The sequence below is a fragment of the Melitaea cinxia genome, chromosome 5 (genome assembly GCF_905220565.1).
Source record: "Melitaea cinxia chromosome 5, ilMelCinx1.1, whole genome shotgun sequence".
Lineage (NCBI taxonomy): Eukaryota > Metazoa > Arthropoda > Insecta > Lepidoptera > Nymphalidae > Melitaea > Melitaea cinxia.
The window spans coordinates 18,007,137-18,035,018 of record NC_059398.1 but is presented as its reverse complement, the minus strand read 5'-3'; the positions used below and the strand labels follow the sequence as shown (position 1 = coordinate 18,035,018).

General features: G+C 42.3%; 1 protein-coding gene across 1 annotated transcript; it reads right to left on the bottom strand.

Annotated features, from left to right (window-relative positions):
* On the bottom strand, positions 1 to 27,882 carry LOC123654108. Its single transcript, XM_045590069.1, has 12 exons — positions 27,684 to 27,882; positions 26,821 to 27,609; positions 22,711 to 24,727; positions 21,679 to 21,852; positions 5,237 to 5,376; positions 4,388 to 4,559; positions 2,577 to 2,700; positions 1,562 to 1,624; positions 1,423 to 1,483; positions 951 to 1,100; positions 747 to 830; positions 1 to 192 (listed from the first exon to the last, which is right to left on the bottom strand). Exons 1-12 carry the CDS (start codon positions 27,834 to 27,836, stop codon positions 1 to 3), a joined length of 4,119 nt encoding a protein of 1,372 aa, XP_045446025.1. The 5' UTR covers positions 27,837 to 27,882.

The following is a 27,882-nucleotide window of genomic DNA, read 5'->3' as shown; positions in this document are numbered from 1 at the left end:
TCAGGAGAGCTGGTCGCGCAGGTGGCGCACGGCGGCGTACACCTTGACGGCGGGCCCGAGGCGCAGGCGCAGGCACAGCACCAGCTCCTCGCAGGACGCCATGAGCAGCTCGGCGCCCGACAGCCGCGCCGCCGCCGCCGCCGCGCCCGCGCCCGCGCCCGCCAGCCGCGCCACCAGCGCCGACACCTCCCTCTGCGGTCACGGCCCACTTATTACGACTGTGCGAATTATTCTTTCAGCACGAACGATATTCACACACCCCTACTATTTATTCGTTTTGCCGGAATGTGATTATACAGACAACGTATTCTACCGATTTTTCCGATGTGCAAATATTAATTCAATATACAACTTTGTGTTAATTAAAATAATAATTTAAAAAAAATATTGGTTGTAATTCGATTCATCATTACAGCCTATACAGTCCACTGCTGGACATAGGTCTCCACAAGTTTACGCCAAAAATAACGTGAACTCATGTGTTTTGCCCATAGTCACCACGCTGGGCAGGCGGGTTGGTGACCGCAGGGCTGGCTTTGTCGCACCGAAGACGCTGCTGCCCGTCTTCGGCCTGTGTATTTCAAAGCTAGCAGTTGGGTGGTTATCCCGCCACCGGTCGGCTTTTTAAGTTCCAAGGTGGTAGTGGAACTGTGTTATCCCTTAGTCGCCTCTTACGACACCCACGGGAAGAGAGGGGGTGGCTATATTCTTAATTGTAATTCGATTAGTAAACTAAAATAACTAACCTGAGTCCAGGAGCCGGGGTCGGATGAGAGCTCGAGGTCCGCTATATGGCGCGCGATTAGTGCACGCTGGGGGGGCGGCGGCGCCTGGTGCGTCAGCGCGAACGAACGCAAAGCGGGCGAATGTTGAGCGGTTGAGTGTACCGAGGGCGAATGTTGAGCGGTTGAGTGAACCGAGGGCGAACGTTGTGCGGGCGAATGTTGCGCGGGCGAGTGTACTGAGGATGAATGCTGCGCGGGCGAGTGTACTGCGGGCGAGTGTTGCGCGGTCACGGACCGCACTGCGCGGTTGTCATCACTTCCACAACCGCGCCACCGTTTTCCACCGCTACTCGATATGGATTCGTCGTCTGATACCTGTGGAAATAATTAACATATTTTTCATAATTAGTCAAGTTAATGCGGGTTACAGTTTCCACCGTTAGTTTAAAAAAAAAAAAAACTAACGTTGGAACAGCGTGGTGGATTAAGCTCAGATCTTTCTTTTTATTCTCACGGGGACAGTGGGGATGTTGCAGACTGAATCGTAGTTAAATTATATTGTCAGAAAATAATGAAAGCCTTAAGGAAGTGTCTATTAAAGAATAACTGTTAGAAATAAATCTACGACTCATTATCAAAAGCAATCACTAGATGACATTCTAGTTAATTTTTTATTATTACAAAATAATTTACATACCGGTTCACTTTTAGCGACTTCTTCAACTCTTTTATGCTTCGGAGGTCTGCCTCGCTGTGGTCTGTAAGACAATTTTTAATTAAAAAAAAAATCCATTTGTTACATAGTATTTTTTTTCCAAAAATATATTAATAGTTACTTTTCTTTCGGAACATCTCCGTTCGGTGTACTCGTTGCTATCGATTTGGGTTTGTTTAGTGCCCTGTAAAAAGCATAAAAAAATACATAAAAAGCATAAAAAAATACAATGTTTTAATTTTCAGTTAGTAAATAGGTAAAAACTCGATACGATTTCACAGTTTGCCAATTGTGCCGTTTCTAATTAACCAAGAAAATTTTGCGAAAATTGACATAATATATATAGATAAGATGTAGCATGTAGGTTAAATTCAATCTAGAAGTTTTAATTCAATTGGTAACATAATGGCGGGACAGCGGGAGTAGACATACGCGCACGCTTGTGTATGCATATGACGCGTGTAAGACTTGTGGAAGATATTTGTAAGGCGTGTGTAAAACGTGTGTAAGATGTGTGCAAGACGTATGTAAGACGTGTGTATGACGTGAGTAAGATGCGTGTCAGACGTTTGTCAGACGTGTGTTTTTTTTTATGTCACTAGGTCGGCAAACAAGCGTACGGATGATGGTAAGCGATTACCGTAGCTTATAGACGCCCGCAACAGCAGAAGCATCGCAAGCGCGTTGCCGACCCAATCCCCAATCCCCTTAGGAGCTCTGGTCACCTTACTCACCAACAGGAACACAATACTGCTTGAGCGCAGTATTATTTAGCTGTGATCTTCTGTCAGGTCGAGGTACTACCCCAGTCGGGCTGCTCCATATTTTGAGCAGGAAATTCCTGCTGTGCCCTACCTCAGTCTCTCAGTCAGACGCGTGTCAGACGTGTGTCAGACGTGTGTCAGACGTGTGTCAGACGTGTGTCAGACGTGTGTCAGGCGTGTGTCAGACGTATGTCAGGCGTGTGTCAGACGCGTGTCAGACGCGTGTCAGACGCGTGTCAGACGTGTGTCAGGCGTGTGTCAGGCGTGTGTCAGGCGTGTGTCAGACGCGTGTCAGACGTGTACCTGAGCGGCAGCGGCAGCGGCGCGCGCGGCGCGGGGCCGGGCGCCAGGCGGTCGGGCAGGGGCGGCGGCGTGGCGGGGCGGTAGGGGCAGGCGGACGCGGCGCCGTGCTGCTTGTGCGCGCCGCCCCGCGCCGAGCCCAGGCCGCGACAGCCGCCCACGCCGCACGGGCCCTGGATGCGGAGCTCCTCCGCCGCTGCAACGATTGCGTCCATTACCATTTGTAAACGATATTCACGAGCACACCAGCTCGGGTGAAAATAATTGTGTTTGCTCGCAAACTAAAAAAAAAACCGACTTCAATTACATCGACGAGTAATAAACGTAGATCGACGAAAAAATAGTCAAGTAACTACGCGTTATCAAAGATTACTCAAAAAGTAGTTATCAGATCTCAATAAAATTTATATGTGACCAACATGACAAACATCAGCTTTCGATTAAATTAAAAATTATTAAAATCGGTACACCCGGTTAAAAGTTATTGCAGATTTTCAAGAGTTTCCCTCGATTTCTTTGGGATCCTATCATCAGATCCTGGTTTCCTTATCACGGTACCAAACTAGGGATATCCCCTTTCCAACAAAAAAAGAATTATCAAAATCAGTACATCCAGTAAAAAGTTATGCGGTATAATACAACGGAGGTCGACGAAAAAAGCGTCAAGTAAAAACACATTATTAGATATAACTCGAAAAGTAGTTGTTAGATCTCAAATAAATTTAAACGGGGCCAACTGACACACACCACCTTTCGATTAAAAAAAAATTGTCGAAATCGGTCCACACGGTCAAAAGTTCTGATGTAACATACATTAAAAAAAATACAGTCGAATTGAGAACCTCCTCCTTTTTTTGAAGTCGGTTAAAAAGATTATAGGCCACTTCGTTTTGTTGGTAAGATTAACGTGTGAAGGTTGGAAATTTATCCGACATGGTTGGGATACTAGTAGTAGTATAGTTGTGATCTAATATAAATAATATAGTTATAATTTGTATTCTATATTGAGTTGAGCGTGTGGGGTTAAAATCCATCATTATTTGTAACAATAGCATGGGAGTACCCACAGTGAGGAAATAAAGCAGGAAAATTATTATGGAGAAATTAGCTGGATCTCACAGTTTTTGCCACAAAAAGGCTTTTTCTTTGGGAATTTCAATATAAAAATCTACCAATCTATGGATTTTTAGGGTCTCGTTTATCTGCATACCAACTCCTAAACATAAGTAAGAGACATTTACGAGTAAATATTTTGAAACACTTATAAAAATAATTTTTATCAAGTATTTACATGTATACAAAGGAAGCAACCGTGTGTCGAATACACGATATGATAAAAGATTACCGGTCGTTCGTATTTTTATTACGAACGAGAAAAGAAAACACATTTATCAATGAGTTCTAATGTAGATACTTATCTTATTGTTTACGATATGCATATCAACAATTACGTGTTTAAAGAGAAATTGTATTTATTTATACAATACAAATACAATACAAATATACTTTATTGTACAACCAAAAACAATACAAGTAACATAAAAAAAAAGAAACAAGCGAGAAAAAATAATAATAATAATAACAAAAAAAAAGGAATGTACAAAAGGCGGTCTTATCGCTAAAGAGCGATCTCTTCCAGACAACCTTTAGAAAAAGGACATCAATAAGAATAAATTATTAATATATTATTAAATAAAATTTAAATTGGATCAAAATATAGACTAAAGAAAATGCATTATTACACGTGGATTCTAATATACTAAGACCCCAATTTATCGACAAAACAACTTAAAAAAAAAAACTCTTTAAAGTAGAAGTGGAGTTGAGCTAAAGTTTGTCCAGAAATATTATCTTGTTCTATGCTGGATGAATGTAATACTCACTGAGAGGGGGTTCAAGGGGGTGTCCGGTCTTGAGACACCAGCCCACGGGGTGTAGGTCGGGCGAGTCGTCGTCCAGCCAGGTGGCCAGTGCCTCGGGCCAGCCGTCGAACGACACGCGCACCTGGTGACCCTTCACCGCGCTCACCGTCGCTACACGTATCAGGAATGGTACCTGCGAATGTGGTTTTAGAGTGAGACCATCGCCTGTTGCCCCGATCTAAACAATGATCGAAATTTTATATACACGGAAATTAAAGGTATTAAAGGTTTACAGAAAATACGAAGGAAGTGATTGGTACCAGCTGTATTAATTGCGGTCACCAACCCGCCTGCCCAGCGTGGTGACTATGGGCAAACACATGAGTTCACGCCATTTTGGCGTGAACTTGTGGAGGCCTATGTCTAGTAGTGGATTGAGAAAGGTTGCTGTGATGATCATGTGATGATGTGATGTATTAATTGTTCAGAGTCCCTAAACTAATCATACAATTTGAAGGGGCGATAGCTCACAATTCCAAAAATTTTAAAATTTCAGTCTGGCTACCTATTGTTGGTATGATGAGAATTACTTTTTTGAAGTACAACTTCTATACGCATGCTTGACTTGGGGAGTAAGCTGGTGAATGCGTGACGAGAGCGTTACGAAAAACGTAATCGAGTGAGGCGAAGGCAAGTTGAGACAGAGATATAAGTTAGTAAAGATAGAAAGAGAGAGTCATGATGTCTAAAGAATACACGTTTGTTTTTTAACTTGGATATTAAATTAAGCGAGGATACATTTTCTCGATTCTAAAAATATAAACGACCATGATCTTGTTATATAGATATTTCAATACGAAATCTACTTACTCTACGGTCGACGACTTCTAGTTTCATGCCGGGCTTGAATCCAACAGGAGGCCGCGTCTTGAAGGCGCGCGGCGGCGCCGCCGTCGACATCGTCTCCGCGAGGTAGCTCTCCCACGAGAACGAGTCGGGATCCTTGTAATCTATGGACGAAAGGACAACGTATAACTTCAAAACATTATTTATCACTGATATTATAGACATCTCACACTCAATGGCCCCACTAGTATCAGGTCCATACTGGGGTTCGGAAACGAAACACAAGTTCTATAGCCCAGAACAGAACAAACATTTTTATACCCTATGCAAATATCCTACTTATAAAGAGTAGACAAAAGTACTATAAACTGATGGTAATGAACTGAATGATGAATGAATGAACTGATGGTAATAAATGAAGGTACGTCAGCAGCTACAGATGCAGAATAACATATTCTAAAGGCCCCCCCCACGGAAAGGTCAGGATGAATCCCAACATCGAACATTTGAACATTTCTTTGTACGTCTAACTAGTATTGAAAAGTTTTAAGTATCCTATTATAACATAATACGTTAGTATAATACATTATATATTTAAACTGAAGAAAAAAAAAAACAATTTTCTATATCCATCAAATAATTTTAATTATGTTATCAAAAATGTAACAAAACGAAGAAAAATTATTGTTCTTAAATGTATTGTTAGCTACTAATGGATACATAGATCATGATAACATGATGTTTAGAACAATTAGTTTCACTATTGACTTAAGGAGTAGACCGTTATCGTTCGACGTAAATTCGGTGATTATGTATCGAAATTATTTTATAAAAAATAACTATCCCTACTAACATGATAAATTTGAATGTAAGTTTGTTACGCTTTCACGCGAAAATAATATATAAAATTCTCGTGTCGCGGTGTTTGTAGTTAAACTCCTCTGAAACGGCTTGACCGATTCTCATAAAATTTTGTGTGCATATCGGGTAGGTCTGAGAATCGAACAACATCTATTTTTCATACCCCGAAGTTATAAGGGGGTGGGGGGGATTAAGGAGGTTAATAACATATGGCAAAACAACGTTTGCGGGGTCCGCTAGTATGAGTAATTAATAATAATAATACTTTTTCGACCATAATTAATTTAAATTAAAAGTTTGAACAATAAACAAAAGAGTATAAAGGTATGCGTGTGTATCAAAAACATGGTAGTGTACGCTTCAGCCTGTAATATCCCGGCCGGCGGGTTGGCTTTGTCGCCGTCTTCGACCTGTGTATTTCAATGCCAGCGGTTGGATGGTTATCCCGCCATCGGTCGGCTTTTTAAGTTCCAAGGTGGTAGTGGAACTGTGTTATCCCTTAGTCGCCTCTTACGACACCAAAGGGAAGAGAGGGGGTGGCTATATTCTTTACTGCCGTAACCGCATAGCAGCACACGGGTAGGCATACTTTTAGATAATACCTTAGTTTCATCCTTCCAGTCTGATAATTATTATTACTAAAAACGAGTGAAACCGCATGGGAAATCTAGCTTATTATATGCAAATATATAACTGAATGATAACACAATCGTCGAGCGCATGCTAAATTTAGAACAATAACAACATCTATTCGTTTTATAAATAAACATACAATTGAATGTTTTGTACGACAGATTACTGTTGCCAGCAACTTCAAATGGAATCCAACCCCCACAGAGACCATATATTTATTCGGATAAGGGACCATCTATAAATTACGTCACACATTAGGGGTCGACTAAGTGTGACGTAGTGTGATAAAGGGTGGGAGGGGCCAACATTTTGAACTTGTGAAAATTTACAAATTATATGACGGACGGTGGAGGTGTCAATTTTTTTTTTATATCACTAGTTCGGCAAACAAGCGTACGGCCCACCTAATGGTAAGAGGTTACCGTAGGTTATAGACGTCTGCAACACCAGAAGCATCGCAAGCGCGTTGCCGACCCAATCCCCAATCCCCCCAGGAGCAAAAATCGCGAAATTCATTTGACGTAATTTATGGATAGCCCATAAAGAGTAGCCTTGTGCTCAAGACTTATCACCTGTGCCTAATTTCATTCAAATCCGGTCAGCTGTCCAGGATTGGTTGAGTGTCAAACGTCCTTCCAAACTTTCGTATTTATATTATTAATTATATAGTAAGACACTAAATGGGGTACATATTAATATATGTCACAATAAATATAAAAAATAACTTAATGAATTAAGAATAATAGGCTTCAATGGCACCTTCGAATCGTCATTATTTATTTCCAAATTCCAAAACGTAAACACTTGGTTTTTGGGGGCTAGGAGAGCACTGAAAGCATTACGAAATATCACACGGAGGGTGGGTAGTAACATTGAAATATCACGGGCCTTTATTTTTCGTTGAACGCGCGATTTCTAAACAAAAAAAAACAATCAACAACTTTGATGGCTGTCTAGAAATTTGTATTACAAATGCTTAATTTTTCAAAATTTAATCAGATTATACATGTATTTAATGTCAATTTTCTGCGAATATACTTTGCAGAAAAAAATACACGTGATTTCTTTTAGTTTCCAACCTCACCAATTATCACCAAGAAGGAGGGGGGGGGGGGTTAATAAGTTATTAAAAAACATAACGTGATTATTGGACGACCCCTTATGGAGTTCAAAACCAAGTTGTTTGTTTTAAGCCAATCTTAAATTCGCGATAATGAACTGTCAAGTCATACTTTACTTTTCCCGATTAACTTTAATAATAAGCGATGTATCATCAGCAAATAACACTGTATAACGAACTAGCTGTGCCCACGACTTCGTCCGCGTGGAAAAGTGACGTTGGACAGCATTTTTTGGATATATCTTTGGGTTTATTTTGGATTATAAACACCGTCGTTTGGGTATTTACATGTTCAACGTGATTCTTTAAACTGGCATAAGTTTTTTATTTATGAACCGATTGACATGAAACAAAAACTAAATGTCAAGAGAACACCACAATATAATAGCGAAATCACATCTAAATCGGATTAGCCGTTTTAGAGATTAGCGTGCACAAACGCTCAAACAGACAAAAATTCTAAAAATCATTGTTTTGGGTGCTATTTGCGTTACCGTAGTTTATAGACGTCTACAACACCAGAAGCATCGCAAGCGCGTTGCCGACCCTATCCCCAATCCCCCCCCGGGAGCTCTGGTCGCATTACTCGCCAACAGGAATAAAATACTGCTTGAAAACAGTATTATTTAGCTGTGGTATTCTGTAAGGTCGAGGTACTACCCCAGTCGGACTGCTCCATATTTTGAGCAAGACATTTCCTACTGTGCCTCAGTATTTGCACACTTCTCGATAACCGCTATTAATGAAACAAAAAAATGAATTTATTTTGGAAGTAAACAAGTTCGGAATCGCTTTTTGTCTCTTTCAGTTATTATTTATTAATTGACGATTCACGATTAGGCATGTAACATCCCACAGCTGGGCATAGACGTCTTTCTCCATGTAGGAGAAGGACTTGGAATTTCATCCAACACGTTTCTCTAGCGCGGGTTGGCGGATTTATTAATTATGGTCTTTTAAATCTGATATATCTATAAAATAAAAATGAGCCGCTGAATGTGTTGCTAAGCGCAAAACTCGAGAACGGTTGGACCGATTTCGCTAATTCTTTTTTAAAATATTCCTTGAAGTACGAGAATGGTTCTTACGGAGAGAAAAATTCTAAAAAAAAAAAAAACAAAAGATTTTTGATAAAACTTAAAAGTCAATTTGAACTTTAATACCATACGATAAAGTTTGTGTTAGGCGATACGAAGTTCGCCGGGTCAGCTAGTTATTAAATAAAAAATAAAAAATATCTGTTATTGTTTTGAATGTTACTGTTTTTTTTTTTTTTGAATAAAATGAATTCAGAAATATATAAATTACTTAATGATGATATTTGTCAATAATATTCCATAACATTAACACGTATTATCATTTGATTGATACATTGATTTGATTATTTACTAAATATTTCGTTAATTATTATTAAAATGAGTATTTAAACATTTTAAACATATTTGTAAGATAATAAAATTCATGTGTATTATAAATACGTTATTTTTTACTCGTACATAAATATTACGTGGTAATCGTTATATGCTACATTAACAAAATTTATATATAAAATATAATAAATATTATAAAAATATAATAAATTTATTTAAGTAAAATGTTTTTCGTCGTTCATAAGCGTTATATACTGTAGGTATTAAAAAGCTAAGACTGTATAACTGGTTGATAATAAGCCTATCTGACGTATAGCGGTATCCAGTAGACATTTAGGATATTTTTTTCATAACCATACATTAATATCTGTCAAATATTTCTCTTCGTAATCTGTGAATTCAAAAGATATATTTCTATTTGTTAAGGAGAAACAAACCCTAAGAGATTGTTTATTCCTGTTGACAAAACTATCAGCGACATGTGCGAGATACTTTATCAGCAAGCTACTAAACAAGTCCCAAAAATGTAAAGAAAAAATGACGCTGTCGTATGTAAAACGAAATTTAATTCACCTAACAATATTCCTTAACAAAACGTGCCACGAGATTTAAAAAAAATCACAATTATTAATTAATCAACAAATTATTTATAAAAAACAATAATAAGACATATCAAGCACACAACAGACAACAAGAATCACACGTACAGTTTTTATTTTATTTTTAACCGGTCTTGTATCAAACAATACTCACGACGTCCACTGCGAACGTTCGAGCGAACACTGATAGTAATAGTAGAGCAGCGGTGATTAAAATATTCGTTTATCCTCGTCGCGATAGACACTTCAATACGTATTTACAACCTTATTTTAAACGAAATTATGAAATATTTGTATGTAATGAAGAGGGCTAATCGTAGCAATTAAAACAATACTTTCGAATGTTATGACTATAAGATAACTACCTGGGCCCTGCGGTTTACCCCGCGTTGAGGAAAAATCATACCAAAATGCTGTTTACCTCTCAGAAGCGAATCCAGGATAAGATTCCATAAAGTCGGTCTATCTACGGATCCCTGAAAACAACCTTTCGTGGTTGCCTTCTCAGAGGATGTTCTGGCATAGTTTACTATAAACCCTTCGGTCCTTTAGGTATGAAGCGACCATGACATATAGGTTCGAGTATTGTTTCCATCTCTACCGTCTTTAGTACTTTCGCCTACCGGATATACCCGACTAGATCGTAGAGGGCGTCCTCCGTTCCCTGTTGGCATGAATCTATACCGGCTACTTTCTCGGTAAATGGTTTATCCAACACATAAAAACAATTTTTCAATTCGTTTAGCGCCTTCGAATAAACAAATTCTTTTCACGTAATAAGTTATAATATGCGTGTATAGATTTTTTTGTTGTTTTTAGTTTATTTGATATGACGACATTTTTACATATTTATATCATACAAGGGGCCGTTGGGTGTGATGCATTTATTTATTTTTATTTGTAGATCATATCATCATATCATAGAGAAAATCTATAAGTTTTAGTAGTTTAGGCTTATATTTAGCTAATGCTTTTGGAACACACGTGAACGCATGCTCACACGCACGTACGCACGCTCGCATACAAAACGTGCTGAGGTTTTGTCACGTTATATATTATGAAGTAAAATGAAATATTCATATTACGCTATTTTCGACGCACGATCAATCACTATAACCTACTTACTATTTGTTACATTTAAAGCGAATACTCTGGATAAATAATATACGCTTAAATAATTTATTTTAAGACAATTTACTATTCTGATAAGCCTTGAACAAAAATTTTATTAAGAATGACAGACATGGCTATGAAACACCATAACAGCGGCGTATGTACTATTTAAAAGTAACAAAAAAAAAATTTAATACCACTCGACTGAAGTAAAACTTGGGAAACATAACTCTTTTTCTTTCTATCTTCACTAACTTATATTATCCTATCAAATTCCGTTCACCTCGCCCGATCACACTTTTCGTAACGTCATGCATTCACCAGCTTACTCCTCAAGACAAGCGTGCGTAAAGAACATTTACTTAAAAAAATACCGTTTAACTTCATTTTATTTTATTTTATTTGGATAGCTTACAGCTTATTATAACTATAACTAATACAGAATATGAATTAAAAAAAAAAAGCTAATAACAAGCTACCACATATAGAAAATTGTCCATTTGTCTGTCTGCGTTCTCTTGAAAATGGCAAGTCGCTAACCTAGCTCTTCGCTTTACCTAGCGCGTATGCATTATGAACGATGGGTGAACAGATATGCCTTCATCAAGGAGGCTGCATAAGCATTTTGAAACATCATTTTAAAAATTATAACTTTAATATAGTTTAATAAACTAATCACTGTTTAGGGGAAATTATAACCGATCCAATGTTGATTTCGCTGAGAACAATCGGAAACCCAACATTTAAATATAAGTTATACGACTGTAAATATATATTGTAAATTATTATTTTTTTATTTACCGCTTTAATGAATTTAAAAGTAGTTAGTTTAACACTGTACACTAGCATTAAATTAAATTATAAACCGTTTCCGTTCAATTGGTCGTATGTAACAAGAAAGTGATTATAAAATTGGGGCGTGGCGACATTGATAACGAACGAGTTTCGAAAACACGTTCTAAAATAATCCTTCTAGGCTTGCACGTACTTCGCTATATTTTCCTACTATGTTGCGAAAACGTAAACAATTAAATATATATTTAACTAGCTGCCCGGACAGACTTCGTTCTATCAAAAGTTAATAGTAATTTTTTTTTATTAAAACCTTTCGTGGGCCTTAAGGTACATACAAAAAAATAAATTAGCCGAATTGGTCGAGCCATTCTCGAATTATGCGTTTAGCAACATTCATTTTTATTTATATAGATGTGTTAAATACCTTAAAATCAAAATAGCTTCATTCAAATTGGGTTCAAAAAAAGATAAGCACCATCGAATCGTCATCTTACAAATTGAATTTTTAAATATTTTTAAAAGTGAAGCTGCCACAGATTCGAAATGTAGATTCTGCAGAGGATACAAGAATGAAACTCCGCAATTACTCTTTAAAAAAAATAAACTGTGTTTTATTGCAAAATCGGTAATATCTTGCATGAAATAATACCCTAATTAAAAAAAAAACCTTTTTTTTATATCACTAGGTCGGCAAACAAGCGTACGGCTCACCTGATGGTAAGAGATTACCGTAGCTTATAGACACCTGCAATACCAGAAGCATCGCAAGCGCGTTGCCGACCCAATCCCCAATCCCCCCAGGAGCTCTGGTCACCTTACTCACCAACAGGAACACAACACTGCTTGAAAACAGTATTATTTAGCTGTGGTCTTCTGTAAGGTCGAGGTACTACCCCAGTCGGGCTGCTCCATATTTTGAGCAGGAAATTCCTGCTGTGCCCTACTACCTCAGTGAAAATTATTGTAAATTATTGTGTTTTTTCTGTCGTTTATTTGACGATTAACGCTAGTGTAGTTACCTTGGTGAGACTCATCCTGCCCCCCGCTAACCCCCGGTGCCAGTTGTACTCGCAAAGTCACCCGGCTTTGCTTGAGGAAGCGGCCGGGCCGTTTTCGTGGTGCACAGCGCCCCGCCAAGGATTCTACACCCTGATCCTGCGCGCTTTTCATGAGGAAAAGCCCCCGCAGTATCACCGTCAAGATTACCCACGTACCCGACTTTGCCTGCGTTCTGCGGTAACCGGTACCTGCTCGCGGGCGCCTAGCTGGGCCTCCCTTCGGGGTCTCACCCGGTTGGGTTGCACGCGCCGAGGGCTACCGGCGACCTGGAGCGCTAGGGTGCTGAGGACAAGGACGTACCATCATGTCGGAGGGGGGGGAACCACCCCCTCCTCGCGAGCAGCGGAGTAGGAGAGGCGGGCGGTCCGGGATACCGCGTACCGTCGTCCGCCGCGACATCTTCAACCAGACGGTTGAAGCCGTCGCGCCTCCCCCCGCACCCCGCCCCCGGATAAGAATTGCCAACGCCGATCGCCCGGCAGATCGCCCGGCAGATCGCCCGGCCGATCGCCCGGCCGATCACCCGGACGAGGAGACCACTGGAGCCGCTGACGCGAACTTCGCAGCCGCCGTAGCTGCATCTACGACGAGCGCAGAAGGGGCGAAGCGGGCTCGCTCGGAGGGATCCTCGCCGAGATCAGAGGACGAGGAGGATAAGCGCCCGCGACTCGTCTCGCCGGAGTGCGACTCCTCCTCGGTCAGAGAAGCCGCCGGTGAAGCGCTGGCTATAGCGCACGTGGACCCGCCTCAATCTCCACCCTCACTGGAGCGCGGAACGCTTCGGTTGGGGGAGTCCGAGTCCGAACCGTCGTGGCCGCGTGACTCAACCAGTTACGCAGCCCTGCCCTCCATGGCGGTAGACAAGGACCCCTCAAGACCGTCGTCACCTCAGGCCGGACCGTCCACCGCGTCGTACGCCGCGGTCGCCGCTGCACCGCCGTCGCCCAGGAGCCAAGCGGTGCAGCCTCCCAGGACTGCCGCCGCAGCGACTAACGCGACCAATAAGTCGCCCAGATCGGCCTACCCCCCGATCACTGCCGAGTGTCTCCCCAACTGGACCCGGCACTTCGGGGAAATACGGAAGAGGCTTGGACGCGCCCCGAATGCACGACCGCTGGGTAAGGGAGTGCGCTTCCTGCCCAGCTCTCCTGAGGAGTTTCGGGTGGTGCAGAGGTACCTGGAGGAGGCCATGCAGCAGGACCAATCTATCTCTTGGTTCTGCTACAGCCCTGCCTCGGAACTGCCCGCTAAGGTGGCCATTAGAGGGCTACCCTTTGACACGCCGCCCGAGGAGGTGCTGGCGGCTCTGCAGGAACTGGGGTTCCCTGCGGAGCGGGCCAAGGGCATCCCGCCCACCAGGGGCCGACACGGGTGCGTGTTCTTCGTGCAGCTGGCGCACATGAGCGTTGAAGAGCTCACCCAGCTGTACGGAGTCACAGAACTGCTGTGCATGCCCGGCCTAGTCATCGAGGCGTGGCGGGGCAACAGGGCGCCCCCCCAGTGCCACCGCTGCCAGGCCTTTGGCCACGCGTCGGCCAACTGCCATCGGCCGATTAAATGTGTTCGCTGCGCCGGCGAACACTTGGCGAGGGACTGCCCCAGACCCATAGAAGAGCCTCCAACATGCGCCAATTGTAAGAAGGCGCACACCGCTAAGGACCGCAGGTGCGCGGTATTTAAGCGTGAGGCGAGGAAGAGGGGCATCTCGTTGGCCCCGTCCCGCCCCCCCGCGCGCCATCAGGTCGTGTTGACCGAACCGCCACCTGCACCAGTGCCGCAACCGCGGCGCAAAGGTGCTGAGAAAAAGAAGGAGCAGCCGAAGACCCAAGCCGAGGGGTTGGGAGGAGCTCCACAGGAAGAGGGACCTGTGGAGCCCCCCTCGACGGAGCGAGCGGAGCGAACGGAGCGCAGACCTCCGACCACATTGATCGCACCCGCCAACCCTCCTACTACCAGAGGCCAGCAGCAACAGCAGGCTGGAACAGGGGGTGGTCAAACCACCAAACCTAAGAAGAAGAAAAAGAAGACCAGACGTAGAAAGCGGGCGGCCAGGCCGGCTCGGACGGAACCCGCGGCCGCCTCGACTCCGCAGCCGCGGCAACGAGAGGCGGCGGCATCTGCGCCGAGCGACCGAGACCCCCCCTCCTCAAGACCAACAACAGCCAGGGCCCCGAACCCGGACACGGTTGCCGCGATCCGGCTGTTCATGGAGGCCCTGACGTCGATCCTGGTGACGTACACCCAGGGTCAGGACATTGTGCCGGCGATCTCGGCTGGAATTGCTGCCCTCTCACAGCTAAATTCCAGCTAAGGATACTCTACTGGAACCCAGGCGGCATCAGAGGCCACGTTCGGGAGCTGACACTGCTTGCCCAGTCGAGGGACATCCACGTCATCCTCCTGGGCGAGACGAAGCTCTCGAAGGAGGTCGAGCTCCGAGTCCCGAACTTCTTCGTTTACCGGCGCGACGAGATCTCTCCCCGGGGATTCCCCTACAGGGGCACGGCAGCCCTGGTGAGGAGGGATATCGTACACGAGGAAGTGGAGCATGCACCGTACACCAGCACTCGTACACAGGGCGTTAGGGTGCATGCGGGGGACGAGGAGGAACTCCTGCTGTATGCCGCCTACAAGCCACCCGGACTGACTTTCTGCAGCACTGATATCCAGACGCTCTTCAGCTCACAGAAGCCTACACTAGTCGTGGGTGATCTCAACGCGAAGCACCCCAGCTGGGGCGCGCGCGTCATCACCCCGGCCGGAAGGCAACTGTTCGAGGATAGCGAACGTCACGGCTACGGTATAATGGGTCCCGGAGCGCCGACCCATATACCGACCAATCCCAGGCAGCAGCCGGACGTACTGGACATAGTGCTGCACCATGGACTGACAACCGTTGCCGATGTTGAGGTGGTGTACGACCTCAACACGCAACACTTACCGATTCTGGTCACGCTCGCCCTCCAGCGAAGTTGCACAGTGGCCCGCAGCCCCAGATCGCGGGTCGACTGGGAGCGCTTCAGCGCTGCACTCGCGGGGTTCGAGCTCACGGTCCCTGTTACGACGTCTGCCGACGTCGAAGCGGCGACCGCGAAAATCTGCGGCGCAATCAAGTCGGCCAAGGATGCGGCGACTACTACTCAAGGCCCGCCAACGGGTAACAGGGACCGACTCCCGAGCTCACTCCGCGAGAAGATGCGGAGGAAGCGCCAGCTTCGAAAGCTCTGGGCGCGCACTCGCTGCCCGAGGGTGAAGCGAGACCTGAATCGGCTTGCAGAGGAGGTAAGGCGCGCGCTCGTTGCTCTCGACGACGACAACTGGGCGGCCGCCGTCGATCGAGCGACTGAGCGCGACATCAGCCTGTACAGCCTCTGCAAAAAGTTAACCGGAGTGGACACACCCATCTACCCGCTCATGGACCGAGCGGGTAAAAGGGTATACTCTGCCAAGGAGAGAGCGGAGATCCTGGCAGAGTACATGGAGGGGCAGTTTACCCCGAACCCGGCCAATACAGAGAGCGAGGATGTCGTCCGTCATCACGCGGCAGTCCGCGACCAAGTGGACCGATTCCTATCGGCGCCCACTCCGATGCTCCGGGGCGATGAGCTCATCACCCTGTCCGAGCTACGGAGGGCGATCCTCCGCCTGCCTCAGCGGAAGGCGCCAGGCGCCGACGGGATCACCAACGCCGCGCTGATGCAGCTGCCTGTCGGGTGTCTCGCAGCGCTCACGAGACTCTTCAATGGGATACTCCAGTCGGGACACTTCCCCGAGGCGTGGAAAACAGGGAAGGTAATCGTCCTCCCCAAGCCCGGGAAGGACCGCCGCCTCCCTGGAAGCTACCGGCCGATCACGCTACTCTCGCACATCGCCAAGCTGTTCGAGCGTCTGCTGCTGCGAAGACTCGCGCCACACCTCCCCTTGCGCGAGGAACAGTTCGGGTTTCGCGGCGGCCACTCGACGACGCTCCAGCTGGCGAGAGTCCTCGGTCACCTGGCCAGCGAGTTGAACAACCGGCACTGCACGGTCGGGGTCTTTCTCGACATGGAGAAGGCCTTCGATCGTGTATGGCACGCCGGGCTCCTGGCCAAGGTGATCGGTACGACGACGCCGCCCGCGCTTGTGCGAGTAGTGGCGTCGTTCCTGGAAGGCCGTAGCTTTTACGTCTCGGTGGAAGGCGTGGATTCCCAACCGCGCCCCATCCGGGCTGGAGTACCCCAGGGCAGCTGTCTGTCGCCGCGCCTATACGCGGTGTACACGGACGACATCCCGACGCTCAAGGACCACCTAATGGAGTTCGAGGACGACGTGATGTTGGCGCTGTATGCGGACGACAGCGCCTACTTCGCGTCGTCGTATCATCACTTCGTCGCCACCAACAAGATCCAACGTCTGCTGGACCTGCTCCCCGAGTGGCTGGATAAGTGGAGGATGGCCGTCAACGTTGGGAAGACGGCCGCTCTACTTACCGGCGGGTACAAGCCGTGGTACCAGCTTACTCTCCGAGGCCAGGGCGTAGAGTGGAAGACCTCAGTGAGGTATCTGGGGGTCCACATCGACCGGAGGCTGCGCATGATCCCGACCGTCAACCAGGCGGTCATCCATGCAGCGGCGGCCCGGTCGAAGCTCCACTCGGTCTTCACCTCCAGATCACCGACAAGATCCAAGCTGAAGGTCTACGGAGCCTACGTCCGCTCGCGACTAACGTATGCGGCCCCGGCTTGGTACGCCCTCTGCTCGGCGAGCCAGGCCAGACGGCTTCAGGTCCAGCAGAACCGGTGCCTACGTTTGATAGTAGGAGCTCCGAGGTACGTCAGGAACGACGTCATACACAGAGACACCAAGACGCCCACCGTGGAGGAGTATGTGCGTCGCCTCGCACGCGCCATGTTCGCCCGCGCGGACAGGAGCGCGTGGACACACCTCCACGGTATCGCACCGCTTCACGCGAGACCGCCAGACGGACGTCCCCTGCCTCGTGAGCTCCTGCTGTCACCGCCGGTTCCCAGCGCCGGTGTCGGTGGCGACGAAAGTGACGACTACGACGACGGCTAGGACACCCGGGTTGCAACCGCGGTGTCCTCTCGAACTCCAACCAGACCAGACTTGCCGACCTCAATTACTAACAGGCCATAGCCTACTTTAAGTAGGTATGGCCCTGACCCATCGGGTCAAAACACAGATCCCGAGGGCGTAGTCCCTCGGTGATGACAGCCCGGGTGGAGAGGCTTATGCCTAAAAGCCCGTACCCGGACAGGCCCGCAGGCCTGTCAGGAAGAGCCATCGTTCGTTCCTGCTGTGCCCTACCTCAGTTGCTCTATTTTATTAATATTAAATCATAAGCTACTTTTCTTTATTTATGGATTTAAGCCCTGACGGAAATACTTAAAGTATATTCGATTTTCTTTGAAAAATTATGTAAATTAGATTGGAAATTTAATTTACATAAAAAAAAATATATAATATTTAGGAACGATAACGATGAAATCTAATGTTGCAACAAATTTTAAAATAAATAAATCCTCACAAATATTATTAGTAAGAAAACACACAGCTAATATATTCAATATCACATTAAAAATATAATAAAAACAAAAATCATAGACTCACAGAACGAATCCAGTTTGACAAGCAGTTAAAGGATTAAATATCACTCCGTAATGTACCTAATTGTCATAAAAAGAACACAAAATACACGAATAAACTGAACTCAACAAAAATTGATTTAAATGTTTAACACATACTTTAAAAAGATGACGCAATAAATATTTTCACATAAAAAAAAAAACTTTAATACACATAACCCATAGCTTAAGAACGTAACTTCGGTTCACTTAACACTACAAGTGCATTGGCGTTTACTTAAATCTAAAACGCTAATAAATTTATTTAATTCCGGCGTTTCGAACGAGTGACCTTCAGTATATATTATTATTATTATTTTTAGAAAACAATAGCTATACGAAAATTATTACACAATTTATTAAAATATTGTTTTAGTTATAATATAGAAAATATGTCCAACATCTTCATTACTTCATTACAGCCTATACAGTCCACTGCTGGACATAGGCCTCCACAAGTTTACGCCAAAAATAACGTGAACTCATGTGTTTTGCCCATAGTCACTACGCTGGGCAGGCGGGTTGGTGACCGCAGTACTGGCTTTGTCGCACCGAAGACGCTGCTGCCCGTCTTCGGCCTGTGTATTTCAAAGCCAGCAGTTGGATGGTTATCCCGCCATCGGTCGGCTTCTTAAGTTCCAAGGTGGTTGTGGAACCTTGTTATCCCTTAGTCGCCTCTTACGACACCCTGGAACTGAACAAAGCGATGTCCAACATACCTACGTTGAAAATTTGACTAAGTTTTGATTTAATTTCGGGTTGGTATTAAAAACTTCCGTCAACCCGCAGTGGAGCGTGGCCTTCTACATGGAGATAGATGTCTCCGCCCAGCAGTGGGATATTACGTGATCGTGATCGACTAAAACTTCCACATTACCCTTTTTAAACAAAATCGGTGGTAGCCTCACTTTTAACGATGGTTAAAATTTTAATTTGTAAGATGACGATTCGAAGGTGTTTTTGACGCCTATTTGTATATTTTGATTTTTAATTTTACGAGCAACGCTACCACGTACGTCCTTTAGACAAATACCGTTAGAGCAATTTAATAAAAATTAGCTCAATGAATTTTATTTGCATGAACTTATGGACGAATTTGTCGATTTCTATTTTTTCTTTCTAAAAGGACTATTTTATTTTTTGTCTTTATGTTTTTGACGCGAACTTGTGGACACCTATGTCTAGTAGTGGACTGCGATAGGCTAAAGTGTGTGCGTTTGTCTTTATCTTTTTGTTTTTATACAAACAAAATTGTTGCATACTCCTTATTATATATTTATTTAATGAAAAAAATAAATACCTTGTGACATTTTGTTAAAAATAGCTCAACTTTATAAATTACAGTTGTAGTTATTTTTAGAAATACAAATCGTAGTTTTTACTAAATAATATCCTTCCTTGCGACTTCCAAAAATGTTGGCGATTCTCAATTCGATTGTATTACATATTTCGTTTGAATAGAATAAAAATCGTAACAATGGGTAATTCTTAAAAAAAAAAAAAATGTCTTTGGTTCCTTTTTTTGGGTCAAATTACCGTTAACAATTCTTGCTTTGTTTATATTTTCAGGTAAGGAATGAAACAATACAATTGCAAAACTTAAGAAAAAATATACATTAAGAGCTTGTAGGGAAGCCATTGGCTTAATTTTTCTATGTTTATTTTTAAACTGAGGTAGGACACAGCAGGAAATATCCTGCTCAAAATCTGGAACTCTCAATACACAAGCACAAACCTCGGAAAACACTTGTATGGCCTATGCAAATGTTTCTCGTGAGCGGAAATCGAAACCGCGACCGCCAACGCAACCAGCTACTAGCCAGTTCTATGACCGCTGCACCAACGCGTCAAACATAATAAAGTATTGAAAAAAAAAGCGTAAACATAGAATATTGTAAGGATTATAAAAAAAGTACGTACATCTCGGAAACGTCTGCCTCTCGACGTTTTCTTAACAAAAAAAAAAAAAAAAAACTATCGCAACACAATTTTGTCACTGCTTCTTCCCCGCTTGTTCGTCGATGACTGTCATAACAATAGCGGACACGGGGTTTATAGTGGTACACCGCTTCGAACGAAACTGTGCCCAGAGCTGGGGTACTTGGGTTCGAATAAATAATAATAAATAATTGTATTTGCAAGCAAACGAAGAAAAACCGACTTCAATTATATCGACAAGTAATACAACGTAGGTAGACGCAAAAATAGTCTAGTAAATACGCATTATCAAAGATTACTCCAAAAGTCGTAATCAGATCTCGATGAAATTTAAATGTGGCCACATGATAAACATCGGCTTTCGATTAAATTAAAAATGATTAAAATCGGCACACCCAGTAAAAAGCACAAGTTGCACGAAAAGAAATTAAAATTTAAGTAGAGATTAAACTAATTTAATCGCAAGAATTGTATGAATTCTCCCAATAGAAACATTAAATTAAGATTATACTATTATGATGCAAGCCTAAAATTCGCATAATGTTGGATGGGTCAATTAATATTTTTAACCTATCCTTCTGTATATCACAAACGCATTGCAGGCCCCAATATATATATATATATATATGAATGTTTGTCTGTATGTCCTTTATAGAATCGTAAACTATGCATTTGATCATGTCATGGTCTTCAGCAAAGTGTTGTGCATGAGCCCACAAAGGTTTCTGAGTTGACACGAACAAAAAATTAGCTGCTAAAGCTAGTCTTGCAATAAAAAGCAAGCGAACTAGATCAATACTATATCGCTTCAGTCTGTAATATCCTACCGCTGGACATAGGCCTCTTCCCCTATGTAGAAGGATCAGAGAGGAGAAAGATCAATGCTATATATGAAGTACATATTAACTAAATTAATTGAATAATTTACGAGTTAATTTGTCTCCAGTTACACTCGCAAACAGGTATCACATGTAGTGGCTGTGTTCATAAGGGTTTTGATTTATATGTAACACTTGATGTTGAAATGATTCTGCTAAAGTTTTATTAACGCTTCAGCCTGTAATATCCCACTACTGGGCATAGGCCTCTTCCCCCATGTAGGAGAAGGATTAGAGCTTAATCCACCACGCCGCTAAATTTTATTAAACCTAAGTTAAATTACGAATTTTATTAAATGAAAATAATAATCAAATTCTTTATTGTGCACTATAAAGGAAACAAAAATTAATACATTTAAAGAAATATATAAAGGCTGGACTATTGCTTAAGAGCGATTTCTTCTAGATAACTTTTGGGTCTTGGACAGGGCGTAGAAAATGATTCTGATAGTTAAAAAAAGTTCAATAAAACTTACAGTTTGGAGGTGTCAGCATTAGGCCGTTGACCTCAGCCCAGCCCACGGGGTGGATGTAGGGGGAGGTGGGATCCACCCAGTAGTCGTACACATCGTCCCAGCTGTCAAAAGTTATAAGAAGCCGATGGTCCAGCATATCGGCCACGGTGGCCACACAGACCAGCTCATTCTGGCGATCCTCCGCTTCAAGCTTCATGCCCACACGGAATCCGTTCGGTTTCACCATCTGGAATTTTGTTTTGAATAAGATGAAACGTTCTTAGATTTGAATATTTAGAGCCATAATAGCCTAGAAGAGTACATAAATTCCCGTAGTTCATTAACAAAAAATAAAGCTATCTAAAAATAAATACTTAAATCTAACGCAATATTATTTGTAGACAATATGGGGTATAGACAATCGCTTCTTTTAATAATAAATTGAAATTTAAGGTGTAATCAAAGTGGCTTTGATTACTTATATTTTGAGATTATTTATGTTTTTAATAAAAAAAAAAGCAATGTTCAATTCACCCACGGTGAAATTCCTGATAAGTAGCCTACGAGAGATTTATTTGACCGAGAATATAAAATACTGTGTAATGTATTCTATCTTATTCTCTCCTATATATTTGTATTTGTTTCGTTAATGTGACACATTTTCGTGACATCGAGTTTCAAAAAAATAATAATAAATATACATAGTAAAAAAAAAACTTAAATATTGTATAATAATTATATGTTGACAAGCACTAATTCCACCGATAAACTGTCAGGCAGTTTGACGGATTATAAAATTGAACAGTATTTGGTCAAATAAAGAATTTATTTATTATTATTAAAAGACAACGATTCTAAAACCACTTCAAAAACACTAAACATTTCTACTGACATTTGGAATAGTGAAGTTAATACTTACAGCTGTAGTGATATGTGAAAAAAGCTGTCTGGGAGCTGCCACTGCACGCATCTGCTTCAAATACAACGGCCATGAGAAAGTACCAGATTCATAGCCAGCAGGTGGTCTAAGTTGCCTGCCGTTTTTCTCGCACCAGCCCGGGGGGAAAATATCTATAGAGTCGGCATTCACCCAAAAATCATACACGTCTGAGTACTCGTCGAAGTGCAGCCTCATCCGATACCCCTGCACCTCTGCCACCGACACCACACAGAATATAGACGGGTGTTGAGGATCGATGGCCTCCAGTCTCATACCAACTTTAAAGCCGTTCTTATTATAAGGAAACGGATCTTTGAATAGTTTGACTGGCGCCGCCTTCGCTTTACAAACGTCCAGATACCGCATCCACGAGAACCCATTTTTTCCACACATCCACGGATACTTTTCGTTCTCTACCATATCCTCGCTCATTTTCATTAACGCCGCTTCTGATATCGCACTATCGGCTGGCGTTGAATCGTAATGCTTCAACGGAATCTTATCTTCTTTATCTAAGATCGAATCTGAATCGGAGTGTTGCTTGCGCATGAGCAGTTTCTTCATTTTATTTCGCTTCTTAGCGAGCTCCGCCCTCTCTTTGTCCTTTTTCTTTTGAGTCACCTTTTGTACTTCGCTCTGACACGTGACACTACAGAAGTTGGGCGTGATAAACTCCGCCGCCATTCCGTGACAACCGCATCCGTCGCAACGGTACAAATCTTCCGGCGAATTGGGTTTTTTATCTCTGCTTCTTTCGATACGCTGTTTTAGTGGCGTGTGGTATTTAACACCGGAATTGGGTAATAAATTTTGATTGGTGTCATCTATTAAGTCAATGAGACCAAATTCATTAGTCTGGAACTGGAGGTTGCTGCCCCTGAGTTGTGCGATTCCATTATTCCATATCAATCCCGGCGGATCTTCCTCTAATTTCAAATCGACCCCATCTCTCCCGTTAACCTCCTCTTTCATATCGTAACCATCATTCTGAGAAAGGTAAACGATATCAAGTGGTTTAATTTCGTTCTTCTCTTTGTACTCCTCGGCATCCAAATCTCCGTTGTTAACTTTTGCTTCTAGGTCTTTGTCTAGTTTCTCGTCACAGAACAGTGACGGCACTCGGTGGTCGTCGTTCGCGTCTACGTTTTCATTAGACTTGTTCATTCTCGGTTGAGACAGAGCTAATTTGACGTTCTTGTTCGAGAAGTTCTCCGTGCACAGCGAGATGCGTCGCTTTATGTTAGCGTTAGCGATCTTTCTCTCACTGTTATCTGAATTCGATCGACGTAATATCGCCGGAGCCGCTATCGTGACGGGACCCATGTCATTTCTGTCAATGACATTCCTATTGAGCAGACTTTTACCCTTTTCCGGAATAGCGAGAGTGAAGGACTTCTCTTGTATCTGGCCACCCTCATCGTCCGCTATCGACACGGTGTACACGTCATCGTTCATTGAGGCATTTGTTTCTGGTATAGAAAGTGTATACTCTCCCTGTTCGCCGGTAGGCTCGGCTCGTGATCCCGTTATCGATACAGCAAAAGCCTTCTCTCCTTTAGTATTGTTTGTGTTAGAACCACAACCATCCTTCCCGTTCATAACCACGATCTTGGCTAGAGGTTGTAGCGGTGGCATTTCAGAAGCCTCCATTGGATTCGTGTCCCTCATCACTGTGATGTTCCCTTGTGGGTCGTTTTGGATCTGACCGTTGGCTATTTGAAGGTTTATAATCGGTCCTTTAGATGCCATGGTGGCCGGTAAAGTCACAGGCACGATGAATTTCGTGTTCGGTATTTTTGGCATCATCGGCGTTATATACAACTTTTGGTTGTTAGAATTGACGTTTGTTTGATTACTTGATATTAATATCGATTGATTTTCCGTAATGTTTTTTGTGTTTGCTGGTTTTTTTACAGAACTCAAGTACGCTATGGCTTGTTTGCCCGTCGCGCCGGGGGCGATACTGACCGGTACCATCATCTTGTCGTTAGTTTTAGGCTTTTGTATAACTATGGGCTGAGCGGTGTTGGCCGGCGCTAGTATTGAGGACTTTTGTGTTGATAATTTCGGCGCTATGTTTGGTTTCGGTGCCACGTTCGAAATTAAATGAATGTTCGTGTTGTTTGTGTTCTGCAAAAACAAAACTTAAATTAACAAAAAAAAAAAACCAAGGTACTAATATTTCTAATTCAATTTTTAACTTTATTAGATATTTGTCAGGTTTTGCTCGATATTTGTAACGAATGTCCTATTACTGTGTGTGGTTACTAGTGTTTGTTAACTATTAACTATAGTATAGTAATCTATAGCATCAGAATCTCCATAAATGTTTTTCTAAAACAAAATCATTATTGTAAATTGGCACAGTAGATCTCGAGAAAAGTTCTCTCTCTCTTTCTTACTTTCCTGCATTATACATAATTTTGGACAGAAATTTATTTTATTCTAATAATAATAAACACACAAAAAAGTGTATTTCCACAGATTATTATTAGGACACAATTTTCACAGTTTGTTTGCAGAATTAAAAAAAAATGTTACAAATCAAACGCTTGTATATGAAATTAATATATACAATTATAAATAAATAGAAATAAATAATAGTAAATAAACTCTTCACACTTAATGGCTCCAGTAGGATTTACTCCTGTCGGGGGTCCGGAAACACACACAATACACACGCACAAACACCCAGACCAAGTCAAAAATCTAAATGGAAAATATAAATGTCTGAACACACAAGACAAACACAACTCAAATACAAGATATATATGTATAGACAAGTGAGTTTAGTTATTTGATAATCTCAGAATGATTTTAGCATAATAAAAAAAAAAAAAAAAAATAGTTGTATAGAAGACAAGCTAAGTTTAGCTAAGTGATAAACTTTGAATGTTAGAGTTTGTTTAAAAGAATGTAAGTTAATATATGTTAAGACAAAGTCTAGCAAAATGATATGCATAGAATTTTAGCACAATTTTGAACTAAGGTAAAACAGCAGCTAATATTGCTCAAAATATTTTGAGAAGCAGCCAGACTGGGGTAGTACCTCGACCTTGCAGAAGATCACAGCTAAATAATACGGTTTTGAAGCAGTGTTGTGTTCCTGTTGGTGTCGGTAAGGTGACCAGAGCTCCTGCTGGGAATTGGGGATAGGGTCTCCAAGAAGCTTGTTATGCTCCTGGTGTTGCAGACGTCTATAATCTACGGCAATCGCTTACCATCAAGTGGGCTGTATATCTTTCTTCGAATATAGATAAATAATTTATTTTTCAAAGAGATTAAGTCTTCAGTTGTTTTACAAAAGGATAAGTACTGCTGTAATAATGCAACTTATACAATTTCTACGCTGTTTATATAACAAAACTAGCTGCGCAACGCGGTCTTACCCGCGTTAATATATATATATTATATAGTCTAGCCGTCCTTGGTGAATGGACTCTCCAATGCAAAAAAGAATTTTTCAATTTGAATCAATATCTTGAGATGAATGTGGTAAAAAAAAACAGTCTTAAGTTTCATAATGTTAGTATAAATAAATATTAATGTAAGGTTATAATTCCTGAAATCATTTTCTATAATATTAAAATGTAAATTTAATGTGATGCCATTCTGGTAACATTTAATATAGATATATATTTTTTTATTTTTTGACATTAAAAAAATATATTAATATTTTTAAAAAATATATCATTAGAAATAAGCATCAAAGTCAATCATTATGTGGATTCATGGTATTATAACAATCTCAAAGTTATTATTATAAAATACTATCACACAAAGAAACGTTTATTAGTATGGAATTATTTTAAATAAATTGTAATATTTAATTAATAAAAAACTCATAGAAAACTTTAATCCATAAAAAAATTGTAACTTGCAAAAAGATTTGTTGAAGCAAATTTCCATAATTTTAATAGTATGATATAAATATGCATAACCTTGTAATTAACTGCACTGTTTTATGAGGGCTTATTTTTATAAATATTTTACTGTTAATACTTATTTACAAATATTTTTTTATTTAATATCATACTGTATCCTAACTCTAAACAATGCACCTTTTTTTTGCACTTCTGTAAAATGTATTAAAAGCAAAGCTTGTGTGGAAATAAAAATCTACAACATACATATTGACCCCATTACCAACACAAGAACAGATAAGTGAGAAATTATTAAGTACACATATTAAAAATGTTGTATAATGCTACACATGTACTTACAGGTCGCCTGACAATAATCTGCGGTGGATTGCCACTCGTACTAGCCTGGCTAATGACTTCCGCGCTAGACATTGCCTTCAGTCCTCCTTGTGTCTGTATGTACAAAACTGAAGGCATCGATCTAGGCGCCCCTCTTAATTGTACTCCTCCAGTATTTCCAGCGTTCGGTAGAGTCAGTTGAATCGGATTATTTGACGAGTTGGGAATTTGCATGACACTTGTGTTAGGTCCAACTTGTACTTGCGACATTGAGGTGGGATTGCTCATTTTAACAGTATCTGTGAGCTGAAGCTGTGCAGAATTAGACATGTTCATTTCTACACTACCGTCAATATTAGTAGGTCGGGGATTTGAGCCCATGTGAACATGAAAAATTGAATTGTGGAGAGGCTGTGTGGGGTTTTGTAAGAGGGGCATAGATGGCAAAGTTGGTAGTTGAATGTTTTGGTTACCAGATGGTATTTGCAAGGGAACATTGATAGTCTCTCCAGCGGGCAACTGTACAGGTATACTAGTGGTACCGGACACTTGCAGGGGCAGACTTACCGGGGCTATCTGCAATGGAACACCACTCGTCGCGCCCGAAAGTTGCACTGGGACATTTATATTGGACGTGGAGCCTGGTATTTGCACCGGCACGTGAACAGTGGACAGCTGAAGTGGATATGGTGAGTTGTTTGCGTGAATTTTCACGGGAGCGATGGAATGGGTCACTAAATTATGAGTAATAGGCATTGAGCTCTGCGGTGCCTGCACTGAGGACACGATCATACTGCTCGATGTTGGCGCCTGAAAAATGGTAAACAATGTCATTTAGGCCAATTACTTTGATCCTAATATATAATTAGTATATCAAAACTCACGCGCAACGCATTCAACAGCACATTGTGCTGCGAGTTGTTCTGAGATAAATTTGTACTCGCGGAAGTGCTTGTTCCCTTCAATAATCTCTTTTTTAAAATTTCTGTATTCGGATCGTCAAAGTTTTGAAGTGAATTACACTGCTGTCTGTCCATTTCTCGCAAACGAAAACGTGAACGAAACCATTACAGATGTTTAATT